We start from the raw sequence: 27,609 nt of genomic DNA on the forward strand, positions 1-27,609 counted from the left end.
ATGGCCGGAGCTGCCGCCCCAGCCGCCGCCGCGCTCGCCGCCGTCGCCGTACTAGCCGCCGCCTCTGCCGCCTCCGCCGCCTCCAGCCACGGTGAGTCCTGCCGCGGGAGCCCATGCGCGCCTTGCCGTGATAGACCCTCCGAGGCACTGACAGATAATGAGGCGTCTCCAACGGAATGACAACCTCTATGCCAAACAGTATGGATTCCGGAAGCATTGATCATTTGAAACCCAAGTCCAGCTATTCTCACAAGACATCTGGAAGCCATGGATCAAGGCAGTCAGAAGATACTAGCGAAAAGCATTTTCTCAATACCACATCTACGCTTATCGTTATCGAAAGTACCATCGTCTGTGGTATCAAGCGAAATTCTACATCTACTACTATAATCCGTAAGCCATCTTACTGTGTGCGGCGCAGGTTACTTTGTTACCTGCTCCAGTCGCAAATGGTTCAAGGGCAGATCGATTGCTGGTAAGCTTCCGTGTGGACTGAATCTCTCTAATGTTATGGTCTTTTCGCGACATGTACGTGGGAGGAAGCAATATATTAGTTAATTCTTCTAGGTATGTACGCTCTCTGAACATGAACAATAAACCAAATAGTGATGCTAAACGCCTGTCTTGTAAGGTCTGCCATTGGAGTTGGCTGAACATACACGTGATGCTTTCGCAATTACTAAATGAACCTATAACGAAACGTTCTTCTGTTCTTTGGATCGTCACTACTTCCTCTGTCAGTCCCTGTCTAGTACGGACCCAAGACTGACGAACAATATTCAACCCTATTAATGAATGTTCAGAATATTCTTAGTGCATAGAATAAGAACTGCACACACCAGAACCTCTCAGATTATTTAGTTACAAATAATTAGTACCTGTATATAAACGAACAGGAGGAATACACAAAACAGCACACCTGCAACGTATTTTAGGTTAAATTGCCAGCAAATGTAAGCGGAGAAACGACAAGGGTGCGTGAGCGAGTGACATCTACCTTTTTAGGTTCTGTGTGCTCGTAATGAACCACACGTTTTCGACCTGCCCTTAGTCTGCAATCGTTTTTACGCTGCACCCCAAATAGAGTGGCTCAGTTAATCTTTGTGTGACCCAACACAACTCAGGAGGAGGTTCATACATCACGAAAAAAATAACACGCTGATCTCTTAAAAACACACTATATTGTTGAGGCACTATGTCCTCCGATAAGTTGGATGGGTACTAGGAACAAGAAATATGCAGATATCCAATAGTCACACACCAGAATTCACAGAACCTCTACGACAGATGCTAATTCTTGTTGACAAGAAACACTTTTAAATTTATCTCACGAGTGACTCCCGTTTAAAATCACGATACTATTTCTGCTACCACGCGGTACTTGGAAACCGAAACGCCAGGTTAGTTCTGAATGTGCTTGGTAACAAGGCGCGTGATATTCTCCTGCACCAGATCATCCGCGACGATTTCATACAACAATCGAAAAGTTCACAATAGATAATAAACATCGTCCGACTTACCGAAAACAAGGTAATGAGGCAATGACGTCACGCAAGCTTCCTCAAATTACGCTGCCAATGTCTAAGTCGGTAGGTACTGTCACAATCAGAGTGCCAAGTAGGCACTACCTGTCCTATTGTTCGTATTCCACATTTGTCAACATGAAGTGAACAATTCCAAAGCTTGTTGTGCCACTGAGCTGAAACTGCCATCAGCTAAAGGCCCCGACTTTCTCCAACTCTCGACGCCTTCTGACTCAAACAATGGTCTGCTACCCCCGTTTATAACTTTACTGTCGACTATGACCTCAAACGCTTCACATTTCCTAATATTTACACTTCTGATGTTATTAAGTGCTACACTGGTTCCTCCAGTGACAGATCATTCGTAATACAGCCTGAAATAGTTTTACAATCATGCTAATTTCTTAAAAAATGTAACTTTCTTTTTCTTCTCCGTGGCTCCAGGGCTTGAGACGAGACCAACCGCTTGTTGGACAGAAGTGTCTGCCCACGCGAACTTCGTCTTACTTTCACTTCCTTCCCTTCGTATCCATACGCCAAGACTCCAGGACCCCTCCGAGGCAGCGGTCTGGTACTTGCGGTTTACCGGGACCTCAGCGGGCCACTGCGGTACAGTGGTCGGCCAACGTTCTCTCCAGAGAATTCTGATCCTAGTACTCAATTAAAACATAAATATCTACCGAACCAAATGTTGGATTACGATGCAGTTTGCACCAATCAGTCCAAAATTAGAGAAAAAACTTTTTGTTCTGCCTTACGGCAGGTCTTGTCATGGGGGGATGCCTCGTCAGAGAGGTCCATCGCATGAGTGTCTAGGGAAGTGATTACAGTGGTGCTTTCCCGTTGCCTTCCACTGATGATGAAATGATAATGAGGACAACATAACACCCAGTCCCTGGGCTGAGAAAATCTCCGACCCAGCCGGGAATCGAACCCGTGCCCCTTGGCGTGACAGACCGCCGCGCTGACCACTCAACTATCGGGTACAAATGGTTCAAATGGCTCTGAGCACTATGGGACTTAACAGCTCAGGTCATCAGTCCCCTAGAACTTAGAACTACTTAAACCTAACTAACCTAAGGACATCACACACATCCATGCCCGAGGCAGAATTCGAACCTGCGACCGTAGCGGTCGCGCGGTTCCAGACTGAAGCGCCTAGAACCGCTCGGCCACTTCGGCCGGCCAACTATCGGGGTGGACTCGAATTAGAGAGATCACACATTAATGATATGCTCCAGTATCCTTCCTTCCCCTAGTCTGCTGACTAGACTACGAACTTAGTTAATGCGAAATGAGCGTGGTCAATGAGAGCACAGATCTCAGCCGCGTCTTAGGCCAACAGCCGTTTAGTGCTTTTTCTTACATGTCACCAGAAAGATGCGCGCTCTGCCAACCAGGTACGAATCCATCACCCCCACTTTTAAAGTGCCTACGATTATAAAAATTATAACAATAAATTATATAATATGATTTAATATCCTCGTAATTACTATAACAATTATTACTTTTATTAAAATATTCTATTATTACAGATATATAATACTATATAATACTATATAATTATACATAATTATAATTTATTCTATTATATTGTATATTTATATTATTATTATTATTATTATTATTATGTCATTGTATCAGTGGTTGGTACAGCATCCGTCCAAAACATTCTAAGACTGATTTTATTTCTGGTATATCAGTGGCGTCAGCACAATAACAACACTGACTGCTTGAACTAGGAACTGTACACAACAGGTGTGCATTCGACCAGTCAGCTGCGAGCAGGCAGCTTCAGATAGTGTACGTGCATCTATAGTATGTCAATGCTGCTGGTTCATAAGCCATCATGGAGAACATCTCTAAATCAAGTGTTCAAGACATTCTCCAGAATATCTGAAGAGAAAAGTGTGTGTAAAGTTTGTCCTGTACACCTAGACTTTGAATAAAAGCGATGACGCGTGTACGCTTGCAGTGAAGTGACTGAAATGTAATATTTAGATATTTCTTTTCTAGAGAAAATAATTACGTGTGACGACATTTGGTGTTATCAATACGAACCTACCACAAAACGACGAAGTGCAGAAATTCACAAGAAAGGTGAATGCTTTGACAACGTAATTGATATTTAAGTCAGTGTGACGCAGGAGTTGAACAAAATCCCAAAAAAGTAACTTTTCTGACATTTTCAGATGGTTGTATAAACGTTGTGCGTGTTGTACTCAAGTGGTAGGGGGGGGGGGGGGGAGAGATTACGTTAAAACTAGAAACATTAAAATCACCGTCTTTACTTTTCCTTTTTTTATGAATCTAGTCCCGAAACCTTTTGAGCTCACTACCAAGTAACGGCGTTTCAGAGGACTCTATCATTTAAAATGCAGTCGACGAAAAATTTGAGAAATACGTGAGTCATGCAGGAGATCTAAGGATTATAATAGCTACAAACTCTCACAACTTTGTCAAAATCAAAATTTGTGCAATATAAAGTCGAAGTGCCCATTCACCATTATCAGCATGTCACTTAGCGCTACGATTGTGAACATATATCTGCAGATTATTGTTATATGAGCGTGTAAATGAGGGGAACGCAGTCTCAGTCCGTCACTTCCGTCTTCAACCTGGAAGTCAGCCTTTCTGTCATGTTTTCTTAGTTAATATCGGGGGGACGAGGACGGAGGCGACACTCGACGTCACGTGATTTGCGGTCCTACTGGTGGATCTCGAAAATCCTCAGGAGCCGGCAGAGGCACTTTCACTTGACTGAAATGATTCCTGTTAGGGCTTAGGAATGTAGGCAACCAAATGCGAGATGTTCTGGGTTAAACATAGCTTTTTATTTTCTATAATTCACTGACGTTGTCAAAATTCTTCAGTTTTGGTGTTACTGGATTCTTCGAGAGTTATTCGAGAAATTTTGAAACTGATAGATGTAAAATGTAGAGCCTTTTACTGAAAAGCTTAATTTGTAGGGGGGAGTTCGTTACCTCGACAAACACCCGCCCCTTCTCCCTTTGAATTGGAGCCTTTTGCCATCAGCAGTGGAGGGCGAATCTTTGACAGTGCTAGCCACTCGTGCTAGCGAAACAACAGAAAAACCAATAAACGATCGTCGACAAAAGATCCTGAGACGAGGGCGAATAGGCAATATGTCAAAACAAAGGTGCTTCAGGTACTCTATCTGATCACAACTATCTGGGCACCTATTAGTGGACATTAATATAGGGTGTGTCCACTCTTTGTCTTTATAACTACTAGAGCTCTGCTGGAGATATTTGCAATGAGGTACTTGAACATCTGTGGAGGAATGGCAGCCCATTCTTTCTCAACAGCAGAAGTGATGTTGAAGGTTGAGGTCTGGAGGGAAGCTGACGTTCCAACTCATCCGAAAGCTGTTCCATTGGGTTCAGATCGGGAAACTGGGCAGGTCAGTCCTCTTCTGGAACAATATTGTCCGTTAACCATTGCCTCACATATAAGATACTGCTTTACGACAGGGAGCATTGTCATGCTGACGCAAAAAATCATGGTCTCCGAACTACTCATCTACTGTACACAATACACAGTACTGTAAAATTTGTCCATGTCCTTCCGCATTTAGCGTTTTCTTCAGTGCAGTAGGGGTGACCACACTCTAACCACAAAAGACACCCCCATACCCTAGCGCCACCTCCTCATTATCTCAATGATGACACTTCACATGGTCGCAGGTAAGCTTTTCCAGGCATTCGCATTGACTTTCTATGTGAATAGTCCTTTTGGTGACAATTTCTTGTACAATTATTACCACACGGTCAGTTTTATTGATGCGGTTGGCCTGCAACAGCGACTTGCAGTCGTTTACATCGTGCTACAACATTCCTGCTACTTATGCTTGCTAAGCTTGAAAATGGCCTATGACCGAAACTAGAGCAGTGTGCAAAATAAAAGACAGCTAAAGTTTTTCACCATGAATCTCAACCAAAGCCTTCCATCGGATTTCCACATGGATAGCGGGCTAGCATGATCCAGATCACTCGTTTCCATTCATCCAGTGTCCAGTGGCGTCTCTCTACATCGCCTCAAGCGTCACTTAGCACTGGCTCCGGAAATATATGGCTTGCAATCATTGTATCCAATTATTTTTAACCCTTCACGCACAGTCATTGTGCTATCTGGAGTGCTGATAGCACCTTGGAACTCACGAGTGATTCGTTCTGCTATTTTCATGTGACTTTGTACAGCCAGCCTACACAATGTCCGACGGTCCCTTCTCGTCAGCATGTAACCTCCCCCTCACTTATCGACCTTAATGACAGTGAAAAATTAAACCGCGTGTACCTAATGGAAATTTGGGAAAAGCAATCGTCACCGAGGTTAATTTGTCGGTAAAGAGGGAGGAAAGGGTTACATCTAAATGAAAGGAAAAACGCTAATAAAACTGGTGTAAATTAATTTTGAAAAGGGGTAAAGTTAATAAAGAAAGTAAATGTGCGGCCGTTACGTTAACAGTTAACTAGCGGTATTTAGATATTTGAGATTGGGGGGAAATTACGGTCGCCAGTCCTAAGGACAATTACTATAGTAACTGAAAAAGAAAGGTTATTACACATATAATTAGCACTAGAAGCGTGGCAACTGAAGGTTGACACGTGTAGTGTGAAAACTGAAAGTTTGTCAGAAGTAATAAATTTCGCTACACTCTGACTTAATTTAGCAAAAGAATTAATAAAACCGGAAAATCGAAAGTTAATTTAGTGACTGAAGTTAATAGTGAGCTTTCTTTCTGAAGCACATCGAAATTCAGTAAAATACGGTTAGTCTTGGACTACCTCAACAATCATTTCAAAAGCTACTTGAATCTACGCAATTTAGAAATAAGAGATTTAACTTTGAACTTGAATTAAATGATTCTGAACAATTAACAATAGTAAAATTTAGTACGTACCAAGCTGAGCTGCAGTCACAGGTAAGCTAAAATACGGTAACAAAACTCGCACTCTTAATTTGTGCTTGTGTAATCTAAATATTGTAGCCAGCTATGAATACTTTAACTGAACTTTGAAATTAAAGCAGCGAAATTGAATTATGTTACTTTAATGCTGGCGTTTGAATTTCAACGACTCTCGGGTTCATTTCGGAAAAGGAAGGGACCCTGCTTGGCAATGCAATTGGGACAATGAGCAACAAAGGTTCATGCTAAGTTGCTGTAATTTTGTGATGCAACAATTTTAAAAGTTTGAAAAGCTGAGGTCTGCCATACAGCTCTAAAACTTTACGTGCTTCCAGTCTTCCTTGTTGGCTGATTGAAGGTTTGAAGCCGTCGATCGAGGAGGTGGCGACAGTCACTCATTGTCGGCCGTCGCTGTTGCAGAAGCTGGATGTTGGCGCGCCTTCTTCTCGACACGGTCACCAGACGAAACGGGCTCTTGATGTGCGCCAGCTAATGCTTCCCGTCCGCGACACCATGTCAGAAACTATCATCGCAAGTCGAGCGCAATTACATGCTGCCAAACCCCGAAAACGCGGCAACTCGCGAGAGCTTCAAACAACACACCTGCTCCACTCTCTACTCCAGCCAGACTCTCTCACTGCCCGCGCTCTACGCGACAGAGTTAACCCTACCAAAGATCCTAAACACTTTGATTCTTCACACGACCTATCGATGTAATCGTTCTATAGCAGTTTTCCCTAGGCAAGACCCAGCGTAAAAATACAAATAATATTTACGAAACAACCAATTATACATCGACATAAATGCGTAAATATATATATATATATATATATATATATATATATATATATATATATATATATATACAAACAGTGCAACAAATACAATATATAAAGAGACAGAAATGCCATGTATTCAGGTAACAAAAATAAGGAAAACAAATTTATAGTACAATAGATGGAAATAGGAGGATATGCATTTCCGGCGTTACACGTGCCCCACATTGTCTGAGGATGTTCGTGTAACGTAAACAGACTCAGAAAATGTCCCATAAAAGAAACAGCGGAAATGCATATGCTCAAAACATCAACAGAATTTAGCATTCGTCTAATTAACCATAAATCAATTTTTAGACCATAATAATTGAGTGGAGACACTCCTAATCTTATTCCACTCTGTCATCTTGCACAAAATAAAACAGGTTGACAACATATTAAAATTCATAGAAAACATTGAAAATGGTTTAGCTATTCCAAAATCATCAAAATTCGTAACACTATCAAGAAATGGAATACTATTTACAAAATTAATCAGAGTACATGGTCATAAAAACAGGTATATCAAAATACGCAAATTAATAATTAATGACATAGAATACACTTTTTATATAACCTTTTCATAACTAATACTCTCGCCATGAGAGTCCACTTAATGCTAAACAAGGAAATAATATTCAGCAGATCGAAAAAACCATAAATATTGACAGTAGAATTCTTTCAGCTGTCCAGGAAGAAAAACAATTCCGCCTTCCGTACTCGCAAGTACAAAGAATGCCGACAGCGGCACAAGAGCCGACAGCGGCACAAGAGCCGACAGCGGCTTCGCCTCGCAAGTATTGTTGCGCCCGCCTGTGCGGCACGCTTGATCTCACTCGCCTGCGTAACGGCATTTCCAGAACGTCCGTTTCACTGAATTCTTTAGGAAAACCTCACTCCCGAGTAATCTCAAGGAGTCCCTTAATACTATCACAGTGGATAACTCAACATTGTCCATCATCACACATGTACAAGCCTGAAACTTAAAACATCGTCTAAGTACATCGGCAATGACTAGTAAAACACATATTCATGAAATCTTACAGCTTGTTACAAAATCATATTTCCATTCCTTAATCTACTGTGACTCAGCTGAAAACTGAAACTAGCAGCTTGGATTTTTAAGTTGATTAGATCATGATTAAATTGATTAATCAAAATTAATTACTTAATAATTACAACTTCTTTAATGACCTTGGTCAGTCAAAAGCATGGCAATCTAGCAAATCGTTAAATCTTACACTCTATTTCACATACTGTACAAATTACCCATTGTGTGGTATTAATCGATCCTAGGTTGGTACAATTTCAAGTCTACAATGTTCCGTATACCTAATAGTTTTCCAGAGCTTGGATACTCTAAGCAATAAGCATTTGTGTGAGGTATACCAATGACTTTATATGGTCCATTATAAACAAACTTAAATTTAGAGATTTCATTGTCTATCTCGCTCGATTTCTCATGAGCTTTTACAAGTACTAAGTCTCCGATTGCAAACTTAGTAAAACGCGCTTTAGCGTCATGACGACGTATGCGAGCATCGGCTTTTAGCTTCATTACTTCTCGCAAACGATCTTTTTTCACACCAATAATAATGTCAATCCGTGGAGGGAATTTGATTATCTCTTACAATTCACTTTCTACTCTTTTGTCAATGCCGTGATTCCTCACGTTACGGCAGTTCAAATTCATTCCTACGTCAATGTCATCCGGCCAGTTAACAATGTGTATAGGCTGGTATTGCCTATGCACACCGTCTCCTACCTCGTCAAAACTAACTATTGTTGCTTTATCTTGTGACGTACATGTCAAAGTTTTGCTTTCGCAATTAATCACTGCACGGTTCTTTAATAGCCAATCTAACCCGATAATTACTTCCGTAGTTAAGTCTGGCACGACGACAAACTCTTGTTCAAATCGTGCCCCACATATCTCAAAGTTGACAAAAATCTGTTTTGTGACCGGTTTACTGGCCTTCCCAGTAGCACCGATAATTTTCACTCCTGTTACTGGCATAACTACGATGCCGGGTCTGTCTTTCAGTAACTCAAATATTTTCCCAGATACAGCACTCAATTCTGCACCGGTGACAATCAACACGTTTAGTTGTAGATCATGCATATTAACAGACACCACTATCTGTCTACACTTGTCCTCGACAGTTTCTTTATTTTCCCACAGTAAATCCTCGTCTATATCCAGATCATTCCAGAAAAAACCATCCGGCTTTGATCCTAAATTCTGCTTATCTGGCGGCTTTTTCAGCCTCTGTTCACATACAGTTTTAATTTCAACACGTTTGTCCTGAGGCTTAGTCTGTAGCTTCGCCTCCAATACCGAAACCTTTTCCTCTAACTCGTCAACTAGTGAGTGTTGCTTTGCTATCAATTAACTAATTGTCACCTTCGTTGATTCCTCTTTAGTCAGATTGATCTCATCTGCCAATCTACCTGGAGAAATGTGCCCAGTAGTATCTGCAATTACTTCCTCTAGATCTGCGCAATCCACACTGCTACCGTCTGACCGTATAACGTCAGCTCTAACCTCATACTCGCTGTAATCTACGTGCTTTTCTACCAATCGTGTCCGGCTATCACTAAAATTCTCGTAATCTTTCCCCTTAATACTTTCGCAATGCTTAAACTGGAGTTTTGCGTCGGATGGGTCGGCCACTTCTACCACTATAACTTTCGGTAAAGCCTGCCGGTCAGGGCCAGAACTTTCCGTTACTACTTCAACATCTAACTCCTGCGGGACGAAACACGACGAATCTTGCTCGTGCTCCCCATTAACACCAACTGTTTCTGGTAAAGTCTGCCGGTTAGGGCCAGAACTTTCTATCATTTCACAAACACTATCTTCCTGCGGGACGAGACGCGGAAAATCCTGCACGCGCTCCCAATAAACACTTCTCCCATACAGGCCCCTATAATCTCTTAGTTCGTCGTATAAGCGACCGAACTGCCTTAACCAGACCTCACCCCTCTCTGCATCCCCTCGCTCGATGACGGACGTTTTATCCGACATCTGATCTTCTCTCAACACTTGCGAATCATTCTTAAACTCAATCTCCAGTTCCGCTCTGGGTATTACAGCTGCGACTTTATTATCGATTTCCGGAACACTACTTAAATTGTTCTCACTGACAGTGAATGTACTTCCTACTGCCGTGTATACAGCTGATCTACTACTTGTGGGCGCACTCCTTTCTCCTAACACTGGCACACTCTCCCGCCGTGCCCGCATCTCGTGGTCGTGCGGTAGCGTTCTCGCTTCCCACGCCCGGGTTCCCGGGTTCGATTCCCGGCGGGGTCAGGGATTTTCTCTGCCTCGTGATGGCTGGGTGTTGTGTGCTGTCCTTAGGTTAGGTAGGTTTAAGTAGTTCTAAGTTCTAGGGGACTAATGACCACAGCAGTTGAGTCCCATAGTGCTCAGAGCCATTTGAACCATCTCCCGCCGTTGATTATTCCACACGGAATTTTCATAACGACGACACCTGGGTTTTCTCCTGTTATTGGGCCGCCAAAATTTCTCCACGCCCGGTCGGCCCCTCACCGGCGCGGCTAATGGTTTCCCTGTCTCGTCCCAGCAGATACGCTCCCCGGATGCTGCTGAGGCGACTGATCACACCCTCTGGCGTTATTACTATTCTGCGAAGCCCGTATCACGCTAGTATGATACTGGTTTCCGTCATTCCTGTTATTATTTGCAGTGTACCGATTGTTATTACGGTCCGAACCATTATTGTTATTGCTGCCATGGTTGCGGTATGCATTATTCCCATGGTTATCGTTGTTGTGGTTGCTGTGGTACCCGTTGTTGTTACCACGGCCTCTACCACTATCGCGATTATTGCGCCAATTGTCCTCGTCCTCAACTGTTTCCAGGAAATCATTGATTGTCCTGTAATTGCTTCCTATGTAGCGTTTTGTATCATCTGGAAGCTTCCTGTAGAGTTCCCAGACTATTTCGGATTCCGTGCGGCGATCACGCAAATATTCCAACTTGCGGATCCAGCCCTCACAAAACTCCTTCAATGAGCCACGCGAATGTGCATCGAAAGGCCTCGATACGACAGATTCGCGCCAGACACTTTGTTGTTTTTGCTCTGACCAGTATTCAGCCAGAAACAAATTTTTAAATTCGTCAAAAGTCAGGTTCGTAATGTTGAGGTTTAAGCCCCAACGCTTGGCATCACCAGCCAACACATCAATAATCGCATTAATTTTTCTCTCATTAGTCCATGATCTGGGTAAAACTCTTTCACAATTCTTAATGAAATCCGTCGCGTGTATACCGCCTTTTTTCAAGGGCTCGAACCGCTCCTCTTTCGTTAACAATTCCGAACTATGTGCACAGATTGGCACATAGCTCTGTTTTTCGTCGAGTTTCTTTTCTAATTCCGACACTCTCGTAATTACTTGGCAAGTGATTGTCGCAAGCGTTTCTACTTCCCTTTTTTTCTCTTCGCAGGTATTAGCCTGCTTCGTCACTTTGGTATCTACTTCGGATACTGAAGCCTTTAAAGTTTACACCTTCTTTTAATCCTCTTTTTTCACTAATTGAATTTGTTCCGTCACCTTATTCTTGATGATCGGAGCAACTGATTCTCCTACACTTTTCTCGATTCTGCTAATTTCGGAATAAAAACGAGTATTTATGCTCGCAATTTCCGCCTGAACGCCTATCATTTCCTGTTTAAGATTACCGATTTCGGTATTAATTACAACAATATCTTCTTTGATTTTATCAACTTTTGTGTTAACAACTCCAACATTGTTTTTAACAACGTTAATAGCTTTGTTCTGATTGTCTAGCATCCGTTCAATTTTTTCAGACTGAGCTTCTTGCTTGGCAGCCTGAGCTTCTTGCTTGGCAGCCTGAGCTTCTTGCTTGGCAGCCTGATCTTCTAGCTTGGCCGATTGACTCTTGATTTCGTTAATCAAAACATTCAATAAATCAGTTAAATTCCCGGAAACTACCGGTTTTACTTCCGTAGCGGTTTCCTCTTTAATTGTCCCCCCGTATTCGTCATCGAGGGATTCAGATTTGATTTTCACTTCCGATTCCGAAACATTTTCTAAAGTTTGGAATTCCATTTCTGCTCTTTGTTGCGTTTCGGCGATCGCGTCTTTCATGCTAGCCGCCTTCCCCTGAACAATGGGTACCGCGGTGCGCGTTTCCCACTGTTCGACCGATTGTTCCGTACCCAAGTCTACCAAATTTTGGCAATTGTTGCCTTCACTCATTTTAATATTTTTCAATATAAATGCCAAATCTCAAATGTAATTAGGATTCCTCACACTAATATTCTCGCTGACGTATCGACCATTTCGTAACCAGTACTTTGTTACGAGATTTGCACAATGCAAAATTCGTGTCCAGAACAACCTCAGATTCGAAGATTGTCCTATCACCAGGTCGCCACGTGTAACCTCCCCCTCACTTATCGACCTTAATGACAGTGAAAAATTAAACCGCGTGTACCTAATGGAAATTTGGGAAAAGCAATCGTCACCGAGGTTAATTTGTCGGTAAAGAGGGAGGAAAGGGTTACATCTAAATGAAAGGAAAAATGCTAATGAAACTGGTGGAAATTAATTTTGAAAAGGGGTAAAGTTAATAAAGAAAGTAAATGTGCGGCCGTTACGTTAACAGTTAACTAGCGGTATTTAGATATTTGAGATTTGGGGGAAATTACGGTCGCCAGTCCTAAGGAAAATTACTATAGTAACTGAAAAAGAAAGGTTATTACACATATAATTAGCACTAGAAGCGTGGCAACTGAAGGTTGACACGTGTAGTGTGAAAACTGAAAGTTTGTCAGAAGTAATAAATTTCGCTACACTCTGACTTAATTTAGCAAAAGAATTAATAAAACCGGAAAATCGAAAGTTAATTTAGTGACTGAAGTTAATAGTGAGCTTTCTTTCTGAAGCACATCGAAATTCAGTAAAATACGGTTAGTCTTGGACTACCTCAACAATCATTTCAAAAGCTACTTGAATCTACGCAATTTAGAAATAAGAGATTTAACTTTGAACTTGAATTAAATGATTCTGAACAATTAACAATAGTAAAATTTAGTACGTACCAAGCTGAGCTGCAGTCACAGGTAAGCTAAAATACGGTAACAAAACTCGCACTCTTAATTTGTGCTTGTGTAATCTAAATATTGTAGCCAGCTATGAATACTTTAACTGAACTTTGAAATTAAAGCAGCGAAATTGAATTATGTTACTTTAATGCTGGCGTTTGAATTTCAACGACTCTCGGGTTCATTTCGGAAAAGGAAGGGACCCTGCTTGGCAATGCAATTGGGACAATGAGCAACAAAGGTTCATGCTAAGTTGCTGTAATTTTGTGATGCAACAATTTTAAAAGTTTGAAAAGCTGAGGTCTGCCATACAGTTCTAAAACTTTACGTGCTTCCAGTCTTCCTTGTTGGCTGATTGAAGGTTTGAAGCCGTCGATCGAGGAGGTGGCGACAGTCACTCACTGTCGGCCGTCGCTGTTGCAGAAGCTGGATGTTGGCGCGCCTTCTTCTCGACACGGTCACCAGACGAAACGGGCTCTTGATGTGCGCCAGCTAATGCTTCCCGTCAGCGACACCATGTCAGAAACTATCATCGCAAGTCGAGCGCAATTACATGCTGCCAAACCCCGAAAGCGCGGCAACTCGCGGGAGCTTCACACAACACACCTGCTCCACTCGCTACTCCAGCCAGACTCTCTCACTGCCCGCGCTCTACGCGACAGAGTTAACCCTACCAAAGATCCTAAACACTTCGATTCTTCACACGACCTATCGATGTAATCGTTCTATAGCAGTTTTCCCTAGGCAAGACCCAGCGTAAAAATACAAATAATATTTACGAAACAACCAATTATACATCGACATAAATGCGTAAATATATATATATATATATATATATATATATATATATACAAACAGTGCAACAAATACAATATATAAAGAGACAGAAATGTCATGTATTCAGGTAACAAAAATAAGGAAAACAAATTTATAGTACAATAGATGGAAATAGGAGGATATGCATTTCCGGCGTTACAAGCACATGAGGTCTACAGGGCCCCGGTGTAACTAGTTGCTCCTTCATGTTTCCATTTCCCCATCACAACACCAACAGTCGAGTCGGGGCATCTTTACAAGATCTGTAGTGTCTCTGATGGATTTGTCATTCAGGTGACATCCAGAGACTAGTCCATGACAGCCGCGCGGAGTGGCCGCGCGGTTAGAGGCATAATGTCACGGATTGCTCAGCTTCTCTCGCCGGAGGTTCTAGTCCTTCCTCAGGCTTGGGTGTGCGTGTTGTTCTTAGCATAAGCTATTTTAATTTACTTTAAGTAGCGTGTAAGAATAGGGACCGATGACCTCAGCAGTTTGGTTCCTTAGGAATTCACGCACACCTGAACTTTTTTTTTTAATTTTTTTTAAATATGCTGATCTACCCATTCTCAACTGACAACACGTGCCCGTCGGTAGTTGGGAGGTCAGCAGATTCCTAAGCAGAGAGGCCGGGAGGTAAATTTTCTCCAACTGGAAACTTAGTGTTGTGTGGTCTTTATCTTCGTACTGTCTTAACTGACACGAAAATCGCCTGCATTGCGTCATAGGAGAAGTCTAAGTCTCTGTAACTTCGTTCTGGAATACGGCGCGGTCCCGATGAATGTTCTGAATTGTCGAAACACACTGTCGTCCCTTCCACTATTGAGATGGTGTAAGGGCACGTCCCAAAAGCCAATTTTAAACATAAAAAGTAAAAAAGTAACACAGTTCTCGCCACATCCTTTTATACTGCGGGTCCAACTATTGTGACACTTAATGGTCAATTCCACGTTATATATTTTTGATTAGATGCTATATGTTTCATTAACACGTATTCTTTCTTATTTTCTTAGTTTCACTTGAGTACTTCGTGTAGTGCTTCTGCGAATACTTTCGGTGGTGTTACTTAATGGCGGAAAAACCTGTGATCAAATCGATATAATGTTCTCAGGAACGACGGACAGTGGACGTCCCCGCATGGCGTGGGACTGGCTGCAGGCTTCGCCGCGCATGCGCCGTGATGTCCTGGGAGACATGATGCTGGCGCACGTCATCGAACACCCTTGGATTATATTTCCCCTCGCAGGTACGTACCCACCATCTCAACGTACCACGTGTAACTCCTTATGTGAGCAAATTACAACCTGTCAGATAACTGACAAAACTGCTACAGAAAAATATAAAAACTAATGACTTCTGCAAAGTAATTGTATCAGGAGACATTTCATCACATGTAACCTGTAATAATAATAAAAAAAGAATTAATCTTCAAGCGACCCATTCAAAGTGCTGGAATGTATTGCCTGTTTGACTGCTTGTGCTCCTGTTTAGATCTTCTTCTCGTTTTTCTTCTTCTACTACTGCTTCTTCCTCTCACAGAACTTTGTCAAAAGCATTTGACTGCGTAAATCACAATATCCTCTTAAGAAAACTAAAATATTACAGTGTAGCAGAAAATGTTGCAAAATGGTTCAGACCCTATATCTCTGACAGGAATCGAGGGTGATAATAGAGAACAGACATGTATTAAGCTATCAGGCATCATCAAACGACGAACTAACTACAAGGTTCGACCTTAGGGTCCTTATTTTTTCTCGTATGTCAGTGACCTTCCATTAGTAGCGTTACCAGATGTCAAGTTTGTTTTATTTGCGCATGACACAAACATTGCAATAAATAGCAAATCAAATTTTAGACAGAATGGTTAATGAATTGTTCATGCACCTCAGTAAATGCTTCATAGCCAATTCTTTTCCACTAAACTTTGAAAAAACACACTATATGAAGTTTAAAACTAGTAACAGGTTTCGCAGCAGTTTCGCAGCAGCATATGCCTAAAATTTGGTGACATGTAGACAGAAAAAGTTGAAAGTGTCGAATTCTTGGTAGCTTGATAATAAATTCAACTGGGAGTAGCATAGGAAAGCCCTGCTGGATTGCCTAAACAAATCTCTATTTGCAATGTGAATTTTGCTAAATATATGTGATATAAAAATAAAATAGCTAGCATACAATGCTTAGTTTCATTCTATTACGTCGTATAGGATTATTGTTTGGGATATCTCATAAAACCGAGCTCAACTTTTCTGAGTCCAAAAACATGTAATAAGAATTATTTGCGGTGTAAAATCAAGAACATCCTGGAGAGGCTTATTTAAGGAACTAGGGATATTAACATTGCTTCTCAATATATTTATTCGTTAATGAAATTTGTCATTAAAAACATATGGTGTTGGAGGTATAAGTGCAGATATTTGTATTGGGATTGATGAAATTGTAAAGAATAACATTACATCAGTTTTTATTTCATTTGCAGACTAATAAATTATGGCTATTACGAATAGTATGTTTTTAGGTTGGTTAGTACCTCCAAGTAAATGTGGCACAAGCAAGCCATTAATATTTATTTTTCCCTGGGCAGTAGGTCAGTTAAAGCGTGGACACATGGATGCAAAACGGATTGTCTATACTGACAGGCATAATCCACTTCCCAGAGCAGTTAAAAACATGCAGAAAACATCACGTAGTAAATTATGTGTTGTGTTTGAGGGAAAACTGTTAGATGCAAAGAGAAAACAACTAACTCACGGAACTGAGTACACATTAAGGTACCTATGTCCTTGACAACCTGTGTATTTGCTTCTCAAACCACCAGCTCAGTTCATGGAATCAGTACGAAAACCAAGAACAATTTTCACAAAGATTTAAAGTCACTTACTTTGGCCCAAAAAGGAGTCCATCATCCAGGAAGAAACATTTTCAGTAACTTCCCATCGACTACAGAAAAGTTAACTACTAATAAAATTCAGTGTAAGAGGAACTTAAAGGATTTACTTGTGGCCAACTCCTTCTACTCCACTGATGAATTTCTCACCATAATCGACTGACATGTGTATATTACTAATAATATTAAATCAAAGTGAGTGTTACATACAATTTGACTTGTGTAAAAATTCATAGCAGTAATGTGATCCTTGTAAATAAACATTGTAAAAAGATTTTTCTGTTTAATGATGCATGTCTACAGTTTCATCACAATTATCATATGCACCTAAGCGTGTTGAACAATTAACATGTTTTGTGACAAATTTTTATTACCCTTCAAATGAAAATGCGTGTAAGATTTTTTCTTTTATTCCGCACCCATGAGTACCACTTCACCTGAGATTTATGGAAGATACATTAATATAACTGTTTTTCTTTGTAAATATTTATTGTGTATTTTTGTTTGTTCACATATTCTACATCCTGGAGGACCTCCTCACTAAGGATCTATTGAAACGAAAAGTACATCTAATCTAATTTCCAAATGGCCGAAGTTACATACAATCCTTCCACTATCATCGGATTCCAGTAAGGTGAAGGGAGATATCCGCACGCCGAAGCGAAATTGTATTTGCATCAGTTAACTGTGACACTAACCGGTTTTACAACATATGGCCCGAACGATCACATCCATATTTAATTTCTGTTCTCCCACTGTTAGGCGTGTAATTCCAAACCTAGCGAGGTGAGATTCTTTACGACACTGGAAGGGGCTGTCCTCACATTCCTATCCAGGTACCCATATTCGGATTTTCCGTTTATTGGAAAGAAAGAACGGCTTCGTATAGGTAACGGATGTGCTAAGGAGCTTCGAGCGCTGTGTGTACAAGACTTCCCTATACAGAATGCAGCAGCTTGCAATAGACGTGGCATTGCCATTACCGTTCCGGATTGCTTAATAACATTTCACCAAAAATTATGTATGAACTGCGTGAAATTTCAGCACATTCAGTGCAAACCTAAATGAAAGTACTGCAAGATGACAATATCTACAGTAAATTCCAATGCTCCGAAGTCATCTTCCACTTGATTCAGTGATAAGTAATTGAACTTCGAAGCTGTAAAATAAAATATGTTACCCTTATTCAGACTCTAGAGTACGTAGTAGTTTAATTAGCTCAAAACCCCGCTCACGAAAAGAAATCATCGGAATAGTCATGCTCTCCTTGTTGTGTCATATGACGTAGGAACACTACCCCAGGGCGTCAGCCGAACAGACACACCCCTGAAAGCGCGCCAAGGACTGGAGGTGATTACGGCAGTAGACGTCGACAAGGTAAAGGCGACGTAAGTGGTACTGAATTAGATGAAGAAAGAGTGATACAGATGACGGTGTTAAGGCAGGATAATAAGGATAAAAGACAGTGCTGAATATAACCATGTTTTCTTATCTGACTGCGTTTACTGTTGCAATATCACTTCAAGGAAAGTGAGAGAATGAATTTAAATCTGACAGAGTGCTACATAGCGTGCACGCATTGTGGAAGAGATAATACCAGTGTAATACAACAGCTGGTGTATCAGTTGAAACAATAAGCCATAATGTAAAAAGAACAAGTGTAGATCTCTCTTATTTAACTGAGTCAGTTAACTACAAAATATCGCAAGAAATAACCGACCCAACACAACGCAGCGTGACCACACCAAAAGGTGACAAAGAGCTGAATAACACTGTATGTGTGTAAAACTTTTCGACAGACGAAGAAGACGACGGAAAAATGTTACTGATTTACATACCGCAGAGTGTTGAATAACTCTCCTTGAAGTGAGATTCAAATCGCAGAGTGGTATAACTTTCCTTGAAGTAATATTGCAACAGTAAACGCAGTCAGATAAGAAAACATGATTATACGCATAAATTGTGTCGCACAGACAGTAAAATTCAATAGGCAGTTGTAGAGACATTCTTGTTAACATGTGCCAGTGTCAGATGGCAAGCAGCTATACGTAATTGTTAATCAATACATTCACAAACAGTGATATAACTGTTGTCGTCATAACGACAAATAGTAGCTACATTATAGGGGAGATTGTTTTCATTTGCAAGTACACGTGTTCCATGGTAAAAGGCTTTCTTCTGTTTCAAGGTACAAGATGGTGCACGAACGAACCAGTGTTGCTTAACTGTCAACATGTAGTGTTGGTTCAGTTTTCTCCGCATTTAAGACCACCCTTCTGTTCAATGGAACACCCTCCATCCCCACCCCCGGAAGAACAGTGTCATAATTTAATTTTGCTAATTAATGAACAATTATGAGTTGCTCCACGATGTGCATTGTAACATGCTTGACTACTCCACTCCACAGAGTGGTCTAGATGAAGTTTCTCGAGCCTATCCTACTCTTTCACAGCGGTCGTCTTGAGGTCACCCCATGTGTGAGGAGGGTTTCTGTGACGACGCATTGTGAGTTTCAAATAGCACCAAGCGTGCTCAGTCGGGTTCACTTCAGCTCATAACGCATGCTATCGTAGGCCATCCCATTTGGTATATTTCTGGCGTTTCGAGGAAGGAGCTCATGAGTTGGGCGTAATGTGCTCGTAGAATTATCCTCTTCAAAGATTAACCAATGGCTGAAATATGCTGTGTAGTGCTAGACAATAGTTTGGAGGATCCTGCCCCAATACTGCAGAGCTGTCAAATTATCCTAATGAAACGGAAAGGTAGACAAGTATCCAGGCAATTAAATGGAGTTTTATGGAGCCCACATATCAGATCAGAAACGAAGACCAGAATACTTAATTTCAGAAAGTGTAGCAACGTATGGAACAGAAACAGTGATTTAAATAAAATAAATTTTCAATTAGCAGTTTTTTAAACCGGACTAAAAAATATAAAACAGTTTCTCCTAGCCCTATACAGATTCCGAACTCTGTACAGGTATTTCTGAAAATTTGTGATTGTGAATTTTTAATAGCTACGAAAATACTTGCAAAATTTATAACAAAAATCTAGGGGCACGAGCAACAGATTATGAACAGGATGTGAACTATTCATGCACTAGTCCCACGTTTTTCGCTTTAAATCTTATAAGTATTTTCGTGGCTATTAAACATTCACACTCACAAATTTTCTGAACTATCTGTATTGGGATAGGAATCTGTATGGACCTATGAAAAATTGTTTTACACTTCTTACTTCGATTTAAAACGTGTTATATTGAAAATTTATTTTTATTTAAATATTTGGTTTTTAGTCTTATGCGTGTGAAATTTCTTAAAGGATTTTAAACATATTGATGAGATTATGAAAGAGACTTACGTTTAATTTCAGGTTGATTTTAGTGTCTTTTCACCTTGCGATATATGAAATAGTAAAATATTACACCTGCCTACTAATAATATATCAATCTGTTTAATTGTTACTTTCTTGAAACGGAAAATAAAGAAGCTAGCAAAATTAATTTTACATGATCTTTTACAATATTTTTATTTCAATACTAGTTTTATACTTGCATCTTTACCGTTGCATGTTATGTCACATACACTGCACACATCTCTCCCCCCCCCCTCTCTCTATACCACTAATCATCCCCCTCTCTTTGTCCACCTCATCCTTCCCCCTCCCTCAGTCCATTTTCTCTCTGCCACACTCTGCCCATCTCCGGCTCCCTCTCTCTGTCCATCGCCTCCTTCCCCTCTCTCCTTCTCTTTGCATCACCTCCTCCCTCCATCTCTTTGGCCATATCCCAGCCCTCCTCTCTGTCCATCTCCTCCCTCGTCCACCCCCCTCTCTCTCTCTCCAATCCCTTCTGCCCCCCTCTCTTCCATTTTCTCCTCCCCCTTATCTCTTCCATCTATTCCTCCCCCCATGTCTTTGTCCATCTTTCCCTACTCCCTCCCTCTGTCTCTGTCCTCCACTGTCCTCTTGCTCATCCATCCCCTCCTCACCCCTCTTCCTCTTTCTGGACAGCTTCTCCTCTTCCCTCTCTGTCTGTCCATCTCCTCCTAGCCCTCCCTCTTTGTCCATCTTCCTCTCCCACCTCTATCTGCCAATCTCCTCCTCTGTTTCTCTCCATCTCATCTTCCCCCCTCCCACCATCCATCTGTCCTCACCCATCTCCCTGCTGAGCTGGCCGCAAGTGTACCCCCTGAAACGCATTCCGATACTACCCACAATACACACCAGTCTTGCAGGATAGGTGCTACCAACCGTAGACTGGCAATGGCAAGGAAAGCGTTTCTCAAGAAGAGGAATTTGTTAACATCGAGTATAGATTTAAGTGTCAGGAAGTCGTTTCTGAAAGTATTTGTATGGAGTGTAGCCATGTATGGAAGTGAAACATGGACGATAACTAGTTTGGACAAGAAGAGAATAGAAGCTTTCGAAATGTGGTGCTACAGAAGAATGCTGAAGATAAGGTGGGTAGATTACGTAACTAATGAGGAGGTATTGAATAGGATTGGGGAGAAGAGAAGTTTGTGGCACAACTTGACTAGAAGAAGGGATCGGTTGGTAGGACATGTTTTGAGGCATCAAGGGATCACAAATTTAGCATTCGAGGGCAGTGTGGAGGGTAAAAATCGTAGGGGGAGACCAAGAGATGAATACACTAAGCAGATTCAGAAGGATGTAGGTTGCAGTGGATACTGGGAGATGAAGAAGCTTGCACAGGATAGAGTAGCATGGAGAGCTGCATCAAACCAGTCTCAGGACTGAAGACCACAACAACAACAACAACCGTTTTCACCTCACTCACGTCCCTGCCGAACCGGCCAACAAGAAAGCGATTTAATATAACTACTGAGATATGTTTGAAATGTCAGCCCTCTAGCTCGCCCTCTAGCTCATCAGGAAATTATATTAAAATCAAATGCAAAATTTACACTGAACAGACAGACAGGAAAGATACTTAATAAAAACGTCAAACAGGAAAACAAATGAACGAACTAAGAGGAACTTATTCTCAATGTAGATGGGATCTCGGAGGTTTTGCTATAAGTTGACACTTCGAGATAAAATTAAAAATTAAAACATACACAAGAATGAAACTTGGCACAACTGTAATGGATACAATCGAAACAAAACAATTGAGGTAGTATGGGCATGTATGCAGTTTGTTGAGGATTGATGACCTAAGAAGATGAAGAAATGTCAATGAAATTCTTGTCCTTCCTTAGTAAGGCCACTTGCAATAGTGGTCGAAACGTCGGACGGTTTACACATTGACGTTGCGGTCATAGATCCAGAAGAATTTTATTGATTGTGACTATAGCCGCGGAAGACTGCTCTTACAAGATGGAATGCACTAAAACTGATAGAAGAAGACGAGGACGCTCTTAAATAGAGCGGGAAGGAGGAGCCAGAAGAGCTATGTTAGAGAGAGACATGTGCTTGTGGAAGTTTGGTAAGGTAAGACACTTTGGAAGGTAGGTTGCGAGAAACAACTATAATGTTGATTTATATTGCAATTAAGAAAAAAAGGAAAGCTGTTATGACGTCATGGTAAACTGAATTCTTCCCCGGTGTATGTGGTTGCTCTTTCTCGTGACTGCCTTACCATGTGTAGCACTGCATTGTTCCTTTTATCTGTCACAGTGCTCCATTACATTTAACGTAATTTTTCGGCCAGTACTGCGGATTACAGTCGAGGGAATTGACAGCGAATTGCGGGAAGGACCAGATACTTCCTCGTGGTCCACTTTGGTGAATAATATTAGTGAGTATCAATACACCGCACTCTGGAATGAACACTGCCGCACACAATGGTTACTGCAATGCTATATTACTTGGATGCACGATATTGTTTCATAGCAAAGGTTAGCAATGAGCGGAAACAATTTGTACCCGCTCAAAGTCACTCGACTCTCACACAACCCTTTGCTCCCAGAAAAGTGGCATATTATTATTTGACAAAGCGTAGCGTAAACCCTCGAACTAACTTGTACACGTTAACAGATACAGCGACGTTCCACTACCAAGTAGTGTACGTTGTAGCCTCGCATTGGAAGCACCGAAAATGATCACGAAAATGCCTTCACAGGCAGTCACAGAGGCTTGCTGTTAACATTACTTTTATTGGCGGTTAGAAGCGGTAGGGAGTGGCTATGTTGACGAAAACGATAACTGAATGCGTCAGCAAAATGTTAAAGTTGAGCAAGTAAGTGGTGTGCAAATTATGGCAGGAGGCACATGTTGATGAGCGGAGTGAATTTCAAGTATCTGCCACAAAGAAGATTTAGAAAAGTACACACACTAAATATCCCATACACAATATCAATAAATGTGTCATTAAGCATCAATTGCTTCGAGGTTAGGAAAAAGACAACGAAATACCAACTTTGCGAAAAGTTCACATATTTCATTAGACAAAACTGGACTTCAAGGCTAGCAAGAAAATTCTGACGAGGAAAGTGCGTGACCGCGATCGCTCATAACAACATGAAAATGTGCTTAAAGTACAAGTTGCTCATCGTAGAAACAACGGTACGAGCAATTCGCAGTCGGAACTGAAAGTCTCAGCACAAGAGACATTTGAATGATGAGCTATTCAACGTCTAAGAGAGGAACTTTGGTACCATGAAGAAGCAAAATATCGATATAATAGGACCAAAAGCACACATATTTCAATGTAGTGACTCCTTGTTATGTATTCCTCTGCTTAAAATAATTGCGCTGTCTGAAAAACAAACCTTTTCTAATGGCCTGATAGCGTAGCACAGCTATTCAGTCTTGAAAGTGCAGGTATGGGTTCTCAACGAAATGGCTAAAGCAAAGTGAAACAGAACAATATGTACATATGACTAAAACCACTTTTTCACATTCAGCATCACTTCTGTTAATTCCCCTTTAGAACACGTGGCAGGCTAGCTCGGACTTTAACTCCTTCCCAGAACCAGCAATCGGGATATCAAGGACCAGTTACAACAGCTGTTGTCCATCTAGCATCAGGAAAGGATACAATGGCTTTACGGGAAGCTTCTCACGCCGCCATGGCATATTGATGATTGGGCTCATACTGCCAATTCCTTTGTAAATTTCTCTTGATATTGTAATCACTGAAATAACATTTGATACCGTCTCAACCTGCGGAGTTTCATTTCGTTACCTCCTCCACTTCTAGATGCATCACTTCTTTTTTGGTTGCCAGTGTGCACTCAGAGATAAAGAAAACGACAAACCATTAAGGAATTATCCGAATGGGACAGAAATAGTTAGATTTGATGTACCAGTACAGACAAGCAAATAACTGCAGTTTCAGAAAAACTGGATGATTTATTCAAGAGAAAGAGTTCTACAAATTGAGCAAGTTAATGACGTGTTTGCCCACCTCTGTCCGTTATGCAAGCAGTTATTCGGCTTGGCATTGATTGATAGAGTTGTTCTATGTCCTCCTAAGGGATACCGTGCCAAATTCTGAGCAATTGGTGCATTAAATCGTCAGAATCTCGAGCTCGACCGAGGAAGGGTTTAGCAACCACGAAGACGAACAGTAGAGACACTCGCAGTGTGTGGGCATTATCTCGCTGAAATGTAAAGCCAGGATGACTTGCCATGAAGAGGAACAAAACGGGATGTAGAATATCGTCGACGCGCCGCTGCGCTGTAAGGGTGCCCCGAATGACGACGGAAAGAGTCCTGCTGTGAAAAGAAATGGCTCCCCACAGCATCACTTCTGGTTGTCGCGCCGTTGGCAAGCGACACTCAGGTTGCTAACCCACCACTGTCCGGGGCCTCTCCAGGCACGTCTTCGGACCGGAATCTCATTTACTGGAGTATAATTGTCTTCAGTGATTATTTTTACTTCTAAATGAGCGACCATGAGCAGCAAAGACTTGTCTGAAGATGACCCGGACAGTGGTAGGATAGCAACATCACTGTCGCCCACCATATGGCACGACAACCAGCAGTAATGATGTGGCGTGTTATTTCATTTCATAACAGAACCCCTTTGGTTGCCATCCGCGACAGCCTTACAGCACACAGTACGTTGACGACATTCTACGCCCGATTTTGTTGTTCTTCGTGACAAGCCATCCTGGGCTTATATTTCAGCAAGGTAGTGCCCACTCTCACACGTCAAGTGTTTCAGCTACTTGTTTCCGTGTTTGCCGAACTCTTCCTTGGCGAGAAAAACTGACTGGTCTCCCCTCAGTTGAGAACGTTTGGAGCATTATGGGCAGGTCTCTACAACCACCTCGTGATGCTGACAATCTAACGCGTCAATTGCACAGAATTTGGCACATTATCCCTAGGGAGAAGATTCAACAACTCTGTCAATCAGTGCCAAGGCGAATAACTGCTTGTAAAGATAGATTAACGCGTTATTGACTTGCTCAGTATGTGAAGCGCTTTCTCATAAATAAATCATCCAGTTTTTCGGAAACTGTAATCATTTGTCTGTACACGTACATCACATCTACCGATTTCCGCTCCACTCGGATAGTTCCTTCGTGATTCATCTTCTTGTATGTAGGAGGATTGGAACTTTAATAGTGGCAACTATTTATTTACAGTTCGTACGAAATAGATACGTGTTTCAAAGTTTTACTGACCTTCAAAGTAGTTACCAACATTGTGTATAGCCCGTCGCCAGCGATGTGGAAATCGTATGATACTCTTAGCAGTGCCAGTTGTGTTGAAAGTTCGAGCGGCGCGGTCTATTGCCCGACGAATTTGTAGCAGTCCTGAAGCGAATGCCGTGAAGTGTTTCCTTCAGTTTAGAAATCGAGTTGAACTCACGAGGGCTTAAGTCAGGGGAGTGCAGTAGGTGGTATAGCACTTATCAGCCCCAACAGTCAAACAAATCAGTAATAAAGAAACTTCATGGCAGATTAAAACTGTGTGCCGGACCGAGACTCGAACTCGGGACCTTTGCTTTTCACGGGCAAGTGCTCTACCAACTGAGCTACCGGCACGACTCACGTCCCGTACTCACAGCTTTACTTCTGCCAGTACCTCGTCTCCTACCTTCCAAACTAGTTCTGCAAGGTTCGCAGGAGAGCTTCTGTAAAGTTTGCAAGGTAGGAGACGAGGTACTGGCAGAAGTAAAGCTGTGAGTACGGGACGTGAGTCGTGCTTGGGTAGCTCAGTAGGTAGAGCACTTGTCCGCGAAAGGCAAAGGTCCCGAGTTCGAGTCTCAGTCCGGCACACAGTTTTAATCTTCCAGGAAGTATCATATCAGCGCACACTCCGCTGCAGAGTGAAAATCTCATTCATCTGAGCACAATGGGACTTAACTTCTGAGGTCATCAGTCCCATAGAACTTAGAACTACTTAAACCTAACTAACCTAAGGACATCACACACATCCATGCCCGAGGCAGGATTCAAACCTGCGACCGTAGCGGTCGCGCGGTTCCAGACTGTAGCGCCCAGAACCTCTCGACCACCCCGGCCGGCCTCATTCTGAAATCAGTAATAGCTTGCACTGTACGTGCTTGAGGATTGCCCTGCAAAATGATGGTCAGGTTCTGCAGAAAGTGTCATCACTTCTGTCTCTAAGCTGATCGTAGGTTGTGTTCCAGAATCCTCATATATGTAAACAAATGGAGCCCTTCCTCTAGAAGAGAGTGTCTTTTTGCCTTTTATTCCCAGTTGCATCCTACAATTCTGCGCTGCCCTTCTCTGTAGGATCACTCTGTAACGGCGCTGTGTGTGTCCGGTTCCAGAAGTGGGCTCGGCGCCAGTGGGGGCGGCGGCGCCCCCCGCGTCGCGGCGCCAGAGCATGCCCACGTTCACGCCGCGGCTGGGCCGCGACTCCGCGGGCGACGACCTGGCCGAAGAGGAGGCGGAGGGCGACGGCGACGCAGACGGCGGGCACGGCCAGGGCCAGCTGCAGCTGGCGCCGCCCTTCTGGCCGCGCCCCGGCCGCCACTCGCCGCCCCTGCCGCTCACCCCCAGGCTGGGCAGGGCCGCCCACCACACCACCCCGGCCGTTTCCGGCGAGCCCACTAGCGCATAGCTCCTAGCAGCCCAGCCACTCATGTAGTCACACAATAAAACACACCGTTGAGCACATTCTTTCGTCTTTAATTTCGACCCTCCCTCTGTCTCTAGGACACAGGCCAGCAAAATGTAATTTTGATTAAGAAAGGTTCCTTGGCTTACAGCCCATAGTAAGGGACCTCTCTTTAACCCTCAAATGGACAACCGGCGGATCCACTCCACGATTGGTTTCAATCCAACCCGTAGAAGAACCTCTGGTAGCTATTTCTTACTGTCGAAACTTACTGGAAGATTAAAACTGTGTGCCGAGACTCGAAATCGGGACCTCTGCCTTTCACGGGAGAGTTCTCTACCGACAGAACCACCTAAGCACGACTAACGAGCAGAACTTCTGTGAAGTTTGGTGGTAGGAGAAGAGATACTGCGGGAAGTAAAATTGTGACGATGGGTCATCAGTCGTGCTTGTATAGCTCAGCTGGTAGATTATTTGCCTGCTTAAGACAAAGGTCCCAAGTTCGAGTCTCGGTCTGGCATACACTTTTAATCTGCCAGGTATTGTA

The 27,609-nt window shown here is 42.3% G+C and overlaps 1 protein-coding gene and 1 non-coding gene across 2 annotated transcripts; one reads left to right on the forward strand and one right to left on the reverse strand.

Annotated features, from left to right (window-relative positions):
• LOC126095630 (uncharacterized) lies at positions 1–27,065 on the forward strand. Its single transcript, XM_049910394.1, has 3 exons — positions 1–91; positions 15,291–15,425; positions 26,773–27,065. Exons 1-3 carry the CDS (start codon positions 1–3, stop codon positions 27,063–27,065), a joined length of 519 nt encoding a protein of 172 aa, XP_049766351.1.
• On the reverse strand, positions 25,946–26,020 carry Trnah-gug (transfer RNA histidin (anticodon GUG)). Its single transcript has one exon. It is a non-coding gene; the product is annotated as a tRNA-His (tRNA).
• Positions 27,066–27,609: the final 544 nt, after the last annotated feature.

The sequence above is a fragment of the Schistocerca cancellata genome, chromosome 8 (genome assembly GCF_023864275.1).
Source record: "Schistocerca cancellata isolate TAMUIC-IGC-003103 chromosome 8, iqSchCanc2.1, whole genome shotgun sequence".
Lineage (NCBI taxonomy): Eukaryota > Metazoa > Arthropoda > Insecta > Orthoptera > Acrididae > Schistocerca > Schistocerca cancellata.

Excerpts from the sequence above, each read along its gene's own strand:
- LOC126095630 (XM_049910394.1), top strand. The coding sequence starts at position 1 with ATGGCCGGAGCTGCCGCCCCAGCCGCCGCCGCGCTCGCCGCCGTCGCC. Across the intron at positions 92-15,290 it reads CTCCGCCGCCTCCAGCCACG|GAACGACGGACAGTGGACGT; the intron begins GTGAGTCCTGCC and ends TAATGTTCTCAG. Across the intron at positions 15,426-26,772 it reads GATTATATTTCCCCTCGCAG|AAGTGGGCTCGGCGCCAGTG; the intron begins GTACGTACCCAC and ends GTCCGGTTCCAG.